The 14,397-nt window shown below is 41.5% G+C and overlaps 1 protein-coding gene and 1 pseudogene across 7 annotated transcripts in view; one reads left to right on the top strand and one right to left on the bottom strand.

Moving 5' to 3' along the window:
* Stim1 (stromal interaction molecule 1) overlaps positions 1–14,397 on the bottom strand; it is a 175,806-nt gene that overhangs the window by 45,679 nt on the left and 115,730 nt on the right. For all 7 annotated transcript variants that reach the window (XM_017322078.1, XM_006507535.4, XM_006507536.3 and 4 more), the window contains exon 3: positions 5,440–5,554. In XM_017322078.1, the coding sequence (XP_017177567.1) occupies positions 5,440–5,554 (115 nt within the window). The remainder of the gene's footprint in view (positions 1–5,439; positions 5,555–14,397) is intronic.
* Gm18255 (predicted gene, 18255) lies at positions 13,312–14,136 on the top strand (annotated as a pseudogene).

The following is a 14,397-nucleotide window of genomic DNA, read 5'->3' as shown; positions in this document are numbered from 1 at the left end:
CAAAAGGCAGAGACTACAAATTTCTGGGGCAAGCCTGTAATACATAGTGAGTTTTAAGTGAGCACTGAGACACTGACTCAATGAACAAGGTGAAGAATGACCGAGGAAGACTTAAAATGTCAGCCTTGGGCCTCTACACACTTAATGCATATACCCACATACATATATATACAAACATGCATATAGATTCCTATCATGCACAGACATATGAAAAAGAAGATGATGAAGAAAGGATTCAAATCAGTGATTTCAGCCCTCATATTTAAAAGCTAGGGAAAAAAGGGGGGATGAACTATTTCACAGTCATGGGACACGGTGATTTATGCCTGCAATCCCAGCTCTTACTCAGGAAGTGAAAGCAGAATGATCAGGAGTTGAAAACCAGTCATGGCTACATGGCAGTTTGAGGCAAGCCTGAACTATAAGATGTTATCTTAAAGCAAACAAATGCCTAAGATTTAAAAGATACTCCACAAAAGAAGATATATGACTGACAACTTATGTACATGAAAAGATGCCCAGTATCACTAGTACTACTACACCATGCTAAAATTTAACAGACTGGTGACAACTAATATTTACAAGGAGACTGGGAGCGGAGGGTCTCATACACTACTGATGGGAATATCTAACACTGATAGTTTCTTGATACCTGCCATCCGATCTAGTCATTCCACTCCTACATGTTTTCCTAAGACACAGAATATGCATGTGACTCATACGGTCACTTCAGCTTTATTTGTAATAGAAACTTATGTAGCTCAAATGTCTAACAAGAAGTAAATGGACAAAACAATTGAAGTATATCTCTTCATTGTATTAATACTCAGTAATAAAAAAAGATGAGCTACTCATACATGTAAAATATGAATCTCAAAATGATTATGTTAAATGAAAGAGACTAAATTTTAAAGGGTATATATCATATAACTCTATTTAAATAAAATGCTAGCAAGTGTGAACTGAACTGGTCAGAAGGTAGTTCAGTAGTCATTGAGGGGGAGGAGAGATGACAGAAGATATGAGGTAATGAATACAGGCTGCCTTTACTGTGCAGTGGCTTCACAAATGTATACATATGGTAAAACAGAGACTACAATAAACTATAAATGTTTGTAATTTATATCAATATCATCTCATTAGCTCCCATGAAAAGCTGCTGAAATCAAGTTATGGCAGCAGCACAGATTTACATAAGAGCACAGCGGAAGGAGGATCAGAGAGGGTGTAATTTCCCAAGTAAGACCTTCCTTCTTCTAGTATATATTTAAAATAAGACATAAAATGACTCTGTTAAGTATTAGGTCACAACATAGATGACAATTTTGATTCAGTCATCAGGAAGAAAACTTACTAGGGGCTTTGCGGCTGGCTCCATGCAGGTAGCAAGCTTGGCACATGTGAGGGCCTGAATTTGAGCTCTAGCATGGGGGTGGGCTGGGGGGTGGGGAGGGGGACAACTCGGTGGTATGAAGGGGGAGTGAGTGCGTGCATCAGGTGCCACAGGCTTGTAACCCCAGCATTTGGGAGACAGAGAACCAGGAGGATCAACTAGCCTTAGTTACTTGAGGTGCTGCCCCAAGAGAGGGAAAGAGGGAGGGAATAAACAAATTTTCTTTTTCTTTAAAAAATGTAGCAACAACTAATAGAAAGGGGAGAGGGAGGAGGAGAAGGTGGGGTCCGTGGTAAAGTGCAAATGGCCTGGGAAGGCCCCGCTTTATAACCAACTTCAGACAGAATTGAGAGCAGAGCTGTGAGGAGCCATGATCTTACTCTGTGCTATCTCAAGTAACTACACATAGTTAGTGACAGGATTATATTCCATTGTTCCACTCAATCTCCTTGCCTCGTTTTCCACATCTGAAAACAGAGATAACTCAAAACCACAGTAGCAATACATATAAAGTTATCATGAGAAATGAAAGAACATAAAGAAAACACTTAGCACAGCGCTTAGCATGTGTGACGTACTATACATGTGTCAGAGTCGGTTCTGACTTGCTGCTGACTTTATTATTAAAACCCAGAGCTGGTTGATGAAGACTTTTCTGCTAAGATCTAAATAACACAGGAAAAGTGGGGGAGAGAAAGAAGGAGAGAGGGAGACAGAGAGAAAAGCAGAGAGACAGAGACAGACAGAGACACAGAGACAGAGAGAAAAAACACAAGGAAAAACAAACACTGATTTCCAACATTAGTCCGAGAATGTTAACAACATTAATCACACAAAAAGGCGTGACTCTCATTAGCCTGCCAATGTTCTGAACATAAATGACTAAAGCTGATATCTACACCAGTTAGCTATGTTCAGGCCAGCCAGTTTGAATTAATGCCAGAATAGCACACGCCTTTCATAGCTCTGGGAACTCACTCTAGAGAGAATAGGAGCCTTGCCCTAAATAATGAGGCAAATTATTGGGCACAGAAGATTCTTACTTTTAGTCTAGCAAACCTCCAGTCAACCAGTCCTGAAAAGGTACCGTCTATGACTCCATGGCAGTGAGGTTCTATGTTCTACTGATAAGGGCAAATGAGTCTCAGCCCCTTCTTAAAAACGTACTCCATTGTCTTCCATGTTCCTGTAATTTGAAATACACTGGAAGTGTTCCAAATAGTTGCTAAGTCCAGAAATAAAGTTCTGATCAGAAAATGGCCTGGGCTGTTCGCTCGCACTAGGATTCAGTCCTCCATCGCTGCCTTCCCTCCGCTACTCTCCTTTCTCAGTCACATTTGTTTGAGCTTGTAGGAAGGCCATGAACATGCTCCTCACCTCTTGCATTCTAAGTTCATACTTATAAAATCTACTCTTAAAAACTAAGCACCTTATCACCATGCTATTAGAAAATAAAAATAAAAATAAACAGACTGCTAGAAGATTTTTCCCTGGCAATTCTAATATAACATCAATATTAAAGTTCATGTCATTGCTTCATCTCTCTTCAGTAGACAGCCTGCATTGCTGTAAAGATACATTTAACTGCGGGAGGGTGTGTGTGTGTGTGTGTGTGTGTGTGTGTGTGTGTGTGTGTGGTGTGTGTGTATATGTGTGTGTATGTGTGTGTGTAGTGTGTATATGTGTATGTAGTGTGTGTGTGTGTATAGTGGTGTGTGTGTGTGTATATGTGTGTGTGTTTTGTGTGGTGTGTGTGTGTGTGTGTGGTGTGTGTATATGTGTGTGCATGTGTGTGTGTTTGTGTGGTGTGTATATGTGTGTGTATGTGTGTGTGTGTGGTGTGTGTGTGTGTGTGTATGTGTATGTGTGTGTATATGTGTGTGTATGTGTGTGTGGTGTGTGTGTGTGTGTGTGTGTGTGTCCCAGAAAGCTTTCTCCGACATGCTCCTTTACCTGCTCTTAAACTGATGAGACACTTAAGTGGCAGCAGCTGCTCCATTTCCTGCTGCGAATCTACTGAATCTAATGCTCTCTACCTACATAGGCATGTTTCCTCTCTGATTGAAATTCTATCGTTGCAGGTAAGACTCTGAATAAAAATAGAAACAGCCTCATTCTATTACAAGTAGTGTTGTCTGCCATCAGCTGACAAGGAAGTGCACTGATCGACAAGGATCAGAAGATCTACATCTAGTCCTGGCTCTCCTAAGTGCATGACAATGAACACATAATTTTATAAGCCAAGTCCTAAGTTTCCTCATCTAAAAACAAGGAAAATTAGAAACAGTGGCAGGTGCCTATAATCCCAGATGCTTACAAAGCTAAGATCCAAGAGTCTGAGGCCAACATGGGCAAAATAAGGAGACACTCAAAATTCTGAAGTCCTGGATAACTCAAGTTTAACCTTTCTTAACACCTTATACTGGTCAGGGTTTTTTTGAGTTTTTTGTTTTTGTTTGTTTGTTTGGGTTTTTGTTTTTGTTTTTTTGGTTTGTTTGTTTGTTTGTTTTTGTTTTGTTTTTTGGTCAACTTGATACAGCTAGAATTGTCTTAGGAGAGGGAACCTCAATTGAGAAAACTGTCTCCATAACATCAGCCTGCAGGTGGGCTTCTGGATCATTTTTAAATTAGTGATTGATGTGGGAGGGCACAGGCCACCGGAGTGATGCCCCCAAGGCAGGAGGTCCTGAATGGTCCGTGAAAGCAAACTGAACAAGCCATGAAGGGCAAGCCAGTAAGCAGCATTCCTTTACAGACTCTGCTTCAGGTCCTGCCTTGGCTTCTCCTGATGATGGACTAGAAGCCAAATTAACCCTTTCCTCCCCAAGTTGATTTTGGTCACAACAAGAGAAAGTAAACTAGGACACATCTCCTCTATAAGACCTTGGGAAAACGCTGTTTCCAATATCTGTCTGTCTGTCTGTCTGTCTGTCTGTCTGTCTGTCTACCTAGCCACTTACCTGTCTTAGAGACTGGGTTTCACAGACCCTAGACTGCCCTTGAACTTAGTGAGGATGATCTTAAACTTCTGGTCCTCCTGCCTCCACTTCCCAAGAGCTGGGATCACAGATGTGCACTACCACAGCTGGCTTCCAGTGTTGGAAAGCAAATTCAGGGCTTTGTTCATGAGACGCAAACCACTCACCAACTGAACTATAAGCTTCCAATCCTACTGAGATCTAAGGAAGCTCTGGCCATAGAGGTAAAAAAGGACGCTAAAGATCTATCACTTTCTTTCCTGTCAAGTGTCATAAACTAAACCTGGTCTTTTACTCAGGATTCTAAATAAAATGTTCCAGTGGAGGGAAACAAGTTTGTAGGATGTAGGAGCTTTATTACTCGAAGGGTCTAAAATTTTCACTGATAAATTCAACATGAGTCAGTAATGAGACCACTGAGGGCACTAGCACTTAATCAGGAAGTGACAGTATCTATTCCCAGGGCCCAGAGCCCAGAAGTTGGCAACACAGTTCAGCTCTATGTAAATCAAACCACATTTAGGACTCTGAGCCCAGCTCAAGGAGCTAAGAAAAATATTATAAAAATATTTACAAAAAGGACATCTAAATCAGAAAGAGCCTGAAATATTTTTATTCAAAGATGAAGGAATATGTAACTTGGCAGAGAGGAGTGGTGAAGGCAGAAGATTCAGGACCGGATCCACCTTTACTGCCACTCAACCTGTGGATCATTGGGACTCAGAAGAGGTGGAGTAGGCAGAGAGTACAGAACAGAGAACAGAGAACGGCAAGCTCCTCATCCCTGGGGAGGACATGGCAAGCTGGTAGATTTCTATGGAGGATTAGTGTGAGGACAGAAGTCGATAGGCTGGAATTCAAGACATCCTAATGAAGGACAACTTCAAATCCCTTTCCCAGCATGACTGTAATTTGGTCTTATTCCATGACTCTATAGAATGATTTCAGTAACTTACTTCTTGTTAAGCATTTTTTGTTGTCCATGTCCTTCTAAGGACAGTATCTATTCATCCTCTCTCTCTCTCTAAACCTTTAACAACCACAACCAACAACCCGGCTGCCTGTTACCTTCTGATGACTTCCACGCCTTCCACAGGTCCTCCACGCTGATAAGCTTATCCTCACCATGGAAGGTGCTATGTTTCACTGTTGGGTCATGGTAATTGAGGTCTTCCCTTAGGAACTGTAAGAGAAAAGCACACAAGTCACAGGAGATACTTGTGAACCAGCCCACCAAGATCTCCACAAGTCACTTGTCTCCAGCTATATATAACACAGTTCCAATGCACTACTTATAAACCCCACTCCTGTATCTTTCTATGTGAATGCCTCAGTTGCTGGTAAAAACAATTTTTCACTTAGTTACATGTTTCATATAAAAAAGACAAGTATGTTTGAATTCTTCCCTCACTATTATTATTATTATTATTATGTATTGAAAGAGTGACAGTGGACTCAACAAGCCACAAGGGAAACAAAGAAGAGTTAATGTTTAAAAAAATGTGCAGTCTGTCTGTGCATGCCTGTGCACACATGTACATTTGCAAATGTCACAGGCAACATTCACCTTACCTTTTGAGACAGGGTCTCACTGAACCTGGAAAATACTAATCTGGCTAGGCTGACTGGCCAGCAAGCCCCCAAAATCCACCTGTCCACCCACAGCAGCCCTGAAGTTACAGATATGTGCTGCAGTGCTCGACTTTTTATATGGATGCTGGGGATTAACACTCGGGTCCTCACAACTGTGTGACAGGCACTGTACCAACTGAGCTAGGTTCCCAGTAGCTCCAACTCTAGTTTGTCTGGTTGGTGTTTTTTGTTTGGTTGTTTAATATAGTCAAAGTCTTATAAAGCCCAGGCTAACCTGGAATGTCGTATGTACCTGAGGATGACTCTGGACTCTTTTTTGTGGGGAGGGGAGTAAAAATAGGGAGAGGAAAGAGTGAAAGAAAGGAAGAAGAAAGAAAAACAATGACTCAAGAGAAAGAAAGAGAGAGAAAGAGAGAGAGAGAGAAAGAGAGAGAAAGGAAGGAAGGAAGGAAGGAAGGAAGGAAGGAAGGAAGGAAGGAAGGAAGGAAGGAAGGGAGAATGAGAACTAATGAAGTTTTATGTAAACTGTTCTATTTCAAATGTAATTTAAATTTATATCTCTGTGTGTACTTGAGTACATGAGAGAGCAGAGACATCAGATCCCCCTGAGCTGGAATTAACAACTCAGGAGACCTCTAGAAGAGCAATGTATTCCTTTAACTACCATTTTTCCAGCCCTGAAATGTGGAGGGAATCATGTTCTACTTGAAACTGAGGATAATATCAATTGCCAATATCAGTGTGGAAAAGGAACCTGCAGGCCCAAGAGTTGGTGCTTAAGGAGCTAATGAAGGGCTCAAGCCTTGTCCTCTTTGCTCCACTCCTGGGTTCACACACAGGCACAACAAGATGGCTGAGCCAAACAGCAGTTGCCCCTCCCCAAGTGCATGTGCTGTCCGCCCTGCCACTGCCCCTGGCACTCACATTCTGTGCAGTATTTATACAGCTCACACTGCTCAGGCACGAGACCCTCAGCCCCACAGATGCACAGAGTCTAATGGTTCCTGGTATTCACAAAAGTATTTCTAAACTTTAAAGCATAACTCAAAAGTAGGTAAGTGGGCTAGAGAGATGGCTCAGCGGTTAAGAGCACTGGCTGCTCTTCCAGAGATCCTGAGTTCAATTCCCAGCAACCACACAGTGGCTCACAACCATCTGTAGTGAGACTCGATGCCCTCTTCTGGTGTGTACTCATATACGTAAAATAAATAAACAAATCTTAAAAAATATAAAAGCAGGTAAGTACAGAAACATCTTGAGCAAAGATGGCCTTTTATGCTCCACAGCTCCAGTGTGTATCCCTAGCGTTGTTATGTATCTATCTTCCCTTCAAAGCCATATGCTCCATGGCTCAAGAGTCCAGTTTTCCAGTTATAAACAAAATATACAAGAAATGTTTCTTTAGCCCGGCGTAGTAATGCACATCAGTAAGCCCAGCACTTGGGAAGCAGAAGTAGGAGAAACAGCTATTCAAGGTCAGCCTTGACAACAGTAAGGCTGAGGTCATCCTGCACTACATGCAAGTCTGCCTTTTTAAACAAATAATTTTTCTTACCTTTTCTTTCTTCTTTTTGTTTTGTTTCAAAACAAGAGTCTCATTATATACCCCCAGCTAGCCTAGAGCTGGAACTCAATATGTAGACTAGACTGTTCTCAAACTTACAGCAGTCCTCCTGCCTCAGCCTCTTACATGGTAGGATTATAAGCATAAAGTACAATACTGAGATAAGAATGTTACATTAGCTGGAAAGATGGCTCAGCAGTTAAGAGTACTGGCTGCTCTTTCAGAGGACCCAGATTCTATTCCCAGCACCTAGATGGAAGCTCACAGCTGCCTGTAACTCCGGGTGCAGGAGATCTGATGCACTCACACAGACATACGTGCAGGTGAAACACCAATACACATAAAATTTAAAAAGAATGCTGTATTAAACTAGAACTCCCATTTCTACTATATTTTAGATAAGCATGAACCTTATTTTACTCTTAATATTGTCCTATAGCCAACAAATAACTAAAGTCTTAACTAGAAAAATATTTAAAAGCAATAAATAGCAACAACAAAAAATCAGATTGCTCTTTGGCTCCCCAAACAAGGATTTACTGTTTCTAGCTCAGAACGAGGAGCTCCTCTCTCAAGAAGGTCCAAGGAGGTGCCCTAAAAGTTTTGTCTTACCATGAGGAATGTAGCATTGGCTAGAGCGGCAGCTCAGTAGCTCGCCGAAGTGCCAAAGCACCAGCTGTTGCTAGGTATATTTAGCTCTATGAGCTCAGAAAAGCGATCTTCCATGAGGTAGCACAAAGACCATCCCAAGCAGTGTGGAGTCCTGTGGGTGGGAGCAGAGAAGGAAGAGCCAGCTCTAGATGCCCTCAGCACCGTCCCAGAGAGCCTCCGCAGAGGACAGAACTCAGTGACTTAAAGCAAGAAGACTGGTACATCTTCAGGTGCAGGGACCTGAGCACCTCTCCAGGGCTACCCCTTGGTACCACTGCCTCCTTCCTCCACTATCCAACCTTGATCCTCACTACGTCTTTTATGCCTTCCAAACCAAACAGCACCTCTAAAGTCTCCTCCTCCCAAATATTAAAACCCATGTTTCTCAGCTCTTCTTTGTACCTTAAAACATCTAGCATTGACTAGATTTTTGTTTGTGTTATTTGTATTTTGAGGCTAGCCTTGAACTCCTGATCTTCTTGCTTCCACCTCCCAAGCGTTGAGGTTACAGGATTCACCGCCATGCCTAGTTTGTTGTTTGTTTGTTTGTCTGTTTGTTTTTCAATGCAGGGATTTCCTATGTAGTGAAGGCTAGCCACAAACATGTGACCCAGCTGTTTCAGCATCCTCAGTACTAGAATTACAAAAGTGTGCCACCACATGTAAGAACTGTCATTTTGGCTGCCATAGCTCCAGGTGCTGTCTATACTGAGTACTAGGACACATGTTTCCGAGGTGAAATAACTGTCCTGAGTAGCATTCACCAACTACTGCTAAAAGGTTAGGAGAGAAGAGTCATTTCTCACTCATCTCCATGCATTTAGGTCTTCTGCCAGTCTAAACAATGGAATGAAGTGCGGTACAGTGGAGACAAATGTAATGTCAGCACTTGAGATATCAGGATCAGGAGTTTGAGGTCATCCTAGGCTATGTAAAAACCTGTCTCAAAACCAAGCCAAACCACTAGAATGACCTATATGAAATTCAAGTCTAACTTGACCAACTCCTCTATTTAAAATTCCATGGCTTCTCATAACCTACAAGGCAAAGCCCTAGTTTTATATCCTCATAGCCACGCATTGAGGCCTTTGAAAATGTGGTCTATACCCTTGTTTTCCAGTGACAATCCTTCATATGCTCCCTCCTGGCCAGACCAGAGGTCAGGATGTTATATAAGCCAAATGCAGTTTACAGTCTTTTTATTTACATATTTCTTTTTGATTTGAAGTTTGATTGTTTTCGTATGTATCCTAGGCTGGTCTCAACTGTATTATATAGCCAAACACAATCCTGAATTTCTGATCCTTCTGATTCCACCTCCAGAGTGCCAGGATTACCAGAATTTACCACCACCATGCCCAGTACATGTGGTTCTGGGGATCAAACCCAGGGCTTTCTGCATGCTAAGCAAGCATGCCATTAATGGCTGAGCCACATTCCCAGCCCCAATATGTAAAACTTTACCTGAATACAGCCCCAGTAATTGACACATTATCTATAGCTTATTTTATACCATAAAAGTAGAACTGAAATCAGATTAGTGGATCATAACTTTAATCTCAGAACCCAGGAGGCAGAGGCAGGTAGATCTATGAGTTCAAGACCAGACTGGTCTACATAGCAAGTTTCAGAACAGCTAGGACTACACAGTGAGACACTATCTCAAAAAAAGAAAACAAACAAAAACTCTGAGTAGTTGCTACAACAACAACAAAAAAAGAAACCTAAAAAAATTAATCTCTGGTTATTTCCAGAGAAAGCTGCTAACCCCTCTCTAGAAATATCCAGCCATTTCTAGTTCTTAAGCAAAGCGTGCACTTTTATAGTCCAAGCCTTTCCACAACATGGTCCACAGGAAATGTTTTATGCCTATTAAAACGTTATGCCTGTTACAGTTACTGCCTCTGTGTAGTTTTCTACGATTCTAGGTAAGTTAATTGAATGCCCTTACTTATTGTTCCCTTAGTATTCAAGGTACATATTTATGACAGTACTCCTACTTCACTGTAATTACTATTTAATTAGCCCCTTCCTACTTTCTCTAAGCAACTCAAAAATAGAGACTATGTTTATCTCTTTATTCACTTACAGTGCAAACTCCCTAGAATACCTAATTTAGCTCCCTAACCTATCTCCAAGTAAAGGCCCTGGCATAGAGCAGAGTATCAATTAAGTATTATTAAGTAGCTGAAAATTGTCTCTTATTTGAGTTTACCCTATAACACACAGAATGCTGGACACATGTCTCAACTGTTAAGAGGGTTAAACTGGCCGGGTGTGGTGGCTCACGCCTTTAATCCCAGTACTTGGGAGGCAGAGGAAGGAGGATTTCTGAGTTCTAGGCCAGCCTGGTCTACAGAGTGAGTTCCAGGACAGCCAGGGCTGCACAGAGAAATCCTGTCTCGAAAAACAAAACAAAAAACCAAACAAACAAAAAAAAGGGTTAAACTGGTGAGAATTCAAGTTAGACCTTGCTTCTAAAGCTATTTGCTTCATTTTGAATTGTGGGTTTATCACTTACTTACAATGCATCATGTACATCATCTATAAATAGAGGTAACAATAAAGCCCTCATATATACCACTTACTTATAAATGAGTCAATTTATGGTAACAACTTAGAATAGTACCTGAAACAAAGTGTGTGCATGGGGAGGAGAGGGAGAGGGCTCTTTTAAGGATAATATAACTAAGTATATGCACAATCCTGGGAACCAATATTATAATGATGCAGATCCCTCAGATCTAAGAGAGTCCTATAGAGCATGTAGAAGAGAGATGTATTCCTCAGTGCCTGCTAACCAAAGCCAGTGTGCTAGAATATCCAAAATGGAGAAAATTAAGGCAACAGTCCCCTAACTTCAAAGGTTCTTTCTGTTCTGGCACTAGGATTCTTTGCAATCCCTAACTCCACCTTAAATTGAAATTAGCCTTTTCCAAAACCTTCTATGGTCTAAACCCTACCTGACTTTATTGGAGCATCAACTGCTTCTCATATTCCCGATGGTAATAAATTCCTAATCTCTAAAAGTACCAGCCTTTTCACCCGTCCAATGAGTTGTACATGCTACTCTCTCATCTAAAACACTCCCCTTCTTCTCCTGACCATACATAGGCACCTATTTAGATCCAGGTTACTTATCAGTGGTTCTGAACATGGAAATTAGGTCATCTTCTTCCTCTCTCTCCCCTGCTCCCCCCCCTCCTCGCCTGTGACTTACATTGTTCACTTAAAATAATACAGAACCCTCAACTGCTTCCCAGCTCTCTGCCACGAGGAAGCTTCTTCCAAAGCAGCAACATCTTTTCTTTTTTCCTTTATGTCCAACACCAGCACAAGTGAAAGCAGAGAATATGTGGCGGATGAAGGGTAGTCTTATCATCATGGAATCATCCTCGATGCTGCACCATAATATTAGATACATGACTCCGGTCAAATCCTAAAGGCAACATCTAAGGTTGAAGCTTTCCATGCATCAGAACAGAACAGCGAAGGCTGGGTTACTCTAACATCTACAGTCTTGCAAACTATTAGGACCAAAGTATCCAAAAACAGTCAAGGACTGCCAGTTGGTGACCTTTGTTTTATGATAGAAGGACAGAAATAGATCACTAATTAGAAAGAATTTCCTCAGAGAGAAAAGAACATCTTCTTAATTGGGGTCAATGATGCCATATCTACACAGAATGAATACACAGCACTGGACAGAATGCAGCAGGGAGGATGATATCTGCAGTCTATGCCATACCACCATGAACACCCAATCTCCAAGCTAAACTGGGTCAATCAGGCTAATGCCTGGATGGAAGAAAGGATATTTATAAAAACTGATGGGATAGAAGGCACTTATAGCTTGACACCATGAGAAGCTACATGGATGAAGTCTCCAGTAAAACTGAGGAGATTCTTCAAGAACCCACAGGCCACCCAAGCCAGGAGAGCAGTTAGGCTAATTGCAGGTTCTCACCTCGCTCAGAGGAACAAGTTCATAGCACTGATAGAGCCACATTAAAAAATAAAATAAAAAAGGGAGAGATCTCATACTAGAAACTTAATAGCACACCTGAAAGCTCTAGAACAAAAATAAAAGTCACACCCAAAAGTAGACAGCAAGAAATAATCAAACTCAGAGCTGAGATCAATAAAGTAGAAACAAACAAAAAATACAAAGCATCAGTGAAACAAAGAATTGGTTCTTTGAGAAAATCAGTAAGGATGACAAATCCTTATCCAAATTAACTAAAAGACAAAGAAGAACATTAAATTAACTAAAATCAGAAAGGGGGATTTAACAACAGACATTGAGGAAACTCAGAGAATAATAAGGACTTGATTTAAAAAACTGTACTTTGCCAGGCAGTGGTGGCGCACGCCTTTAATCCCAGCACTTGGGAGGCAGAGGCAGGTGGATTTCTGAGTTCAAGGCCAGCCTGGTCTATAGGTACTTTACCAAGTTGGAAAATCTAAAAGAAATGGATAATTTCCTGGATACATTCCTCTTCCAAAGTTAAATCAAGACCAGATAAGCAATTAAAGCAGATGTATAACCCCTATAAAATGGGAGCAGTCACTAAAAATCTCTCAAACAAACAAAAAGAAAAAGCCAGGGCCAGATGGTTTTACTACAGAATTCTACTAGATTTTCAAAAAAGAGCTAATACCAATACTCCCCAAATTACTCCACAAAAGAGAAACAGAAGAGGCACTGCTGAATCCATTTTATGAGACCATAGTTACCTTGATATTTAAACCACATGAAGACCCAACAAAGAAAGAGAATTACAGACCAATTTCCCTTATGAACATAGGTATAAAAATTCTTAATGAAATACTTGCAGGGAAATAGTGGGGGCAGTGCCATGAAGAGAGAGTTCCCCAGAACTGCTGTAGCCCACAGTTCTGGGCGATTTCTGGTCTAGTCTAAGGAGGATCCCAGCTCAGCTAGAAGATTCTACTCCCAAAGCCTGGACTTGACTGAGAGCATTGGATCCTGTTGGAGCCGGAAAGTCACCTGGGGAAACTGTAGCCGAGAGGCCCCAGTGTCTACAATCTCAGCGTCGATTGTTGGGATGGCTGAAGCACAGAGGACCTGTAGTAGCATTGAATGTGTTTCCAGCAACTGCAATGGCTTCTTACAAAGGAACGGACTGCAAACAAGGATTCTTAGCACTGAAGAAAAGGAGAAACTGAAAAGAGACCAAGCTTTGGTGTCTGCTTTTAAACAGCAAAAACTGGAAAAAGAGGCTCAGAAGAACTGGGACCTTTTTTATAAAAGAAACAGTACCATTTTTTTCAAGAACAGACACTGGACCACCAGAGAGTTTGAGGAGCTGAGATCATGTAGGGAGTATGAAGGTCAGAAATTGACTTTGTTGGAGGCTGGCTGTGGGGTTGGGAACTGTTTATTCCCACTTTTAGAAGAAGAATTGAATCTCTTTGCCTATGCCTGTGATTTTTCTCCAAGGGCAGTTGACTATGTGAGGCAACATCCTTTGTACACTGCAGAGAAATGCAAAGTATTCCAATGTGACCTCACCAGAGATGACCTTGACCACTTCCCACCAGAGTCTGTGGATGCCATTACATTGATCTTTGTGCTCTCAGCCGCGCACCCTGAGAAGCCTTGTCTTACTAAACGTGTACACGGTATTAAAACCAGGCAGAAGTGTCTTGTTCCGTGACTATGGGCTGAATGACCACGCCATGCTTAGATTTAAAGCCAGAAGCAAACTTGGAGAAAAAATTTTATGTCAGGCAAGATGGAACCAGATTGTATTTTTTTTTACTGATGAATTCCTGGCCCAGCTCTTTGTGGATGCAGGTTATGAAGAAGTGGTGAACGAGTATGTGTTTCAAGAGACAGTGAATAAAAAAGAGGGCCTGTGTGTACCTTCCTTTAGAGCAAGTTCTGGAAGCCTCCAAAGGACCCAGCCCCTACCACTGACTCTGCTTCACTTTGAAGAAAAGGATTTTAAACTACTTTGTATTTTTTTATATTCTGAATTTTTAAAAATTGCATGTGTTATTTTTGTATTGAAAACAAGTAAAGACTGGGGAGTTGGCTCAGCTGGTAAAGGTGCTAGCTGTGCAAGCTTAGCAGCCTGGGTGGATCAGCAGTCTGTGTCTAGAAAAAAGGTAGGGGAACAGGAGAGATGGCTCAGCGGACAAGAGTGTTGGCTGCTCTTGACCTGGGTTTGGTTTCCAGCACCCACATGGCA

This window comes from Mus musculus, chromosome 7 (genome assembly GCF_000001635.26).
Source record: "Mus musculus strain C57BL/6J chromosome 7, GRCm38.p6 C57BL/6J".
NCBI lineage: Eukaryota > Metazoa > Chordata > Mammalia > Rodentia > Muridae > Mus > Mus musculus.
Note: the sequence above shows the minus strand (reverse complement) of the source record. Positions and strands in the feature narration are given on the sequence as shown.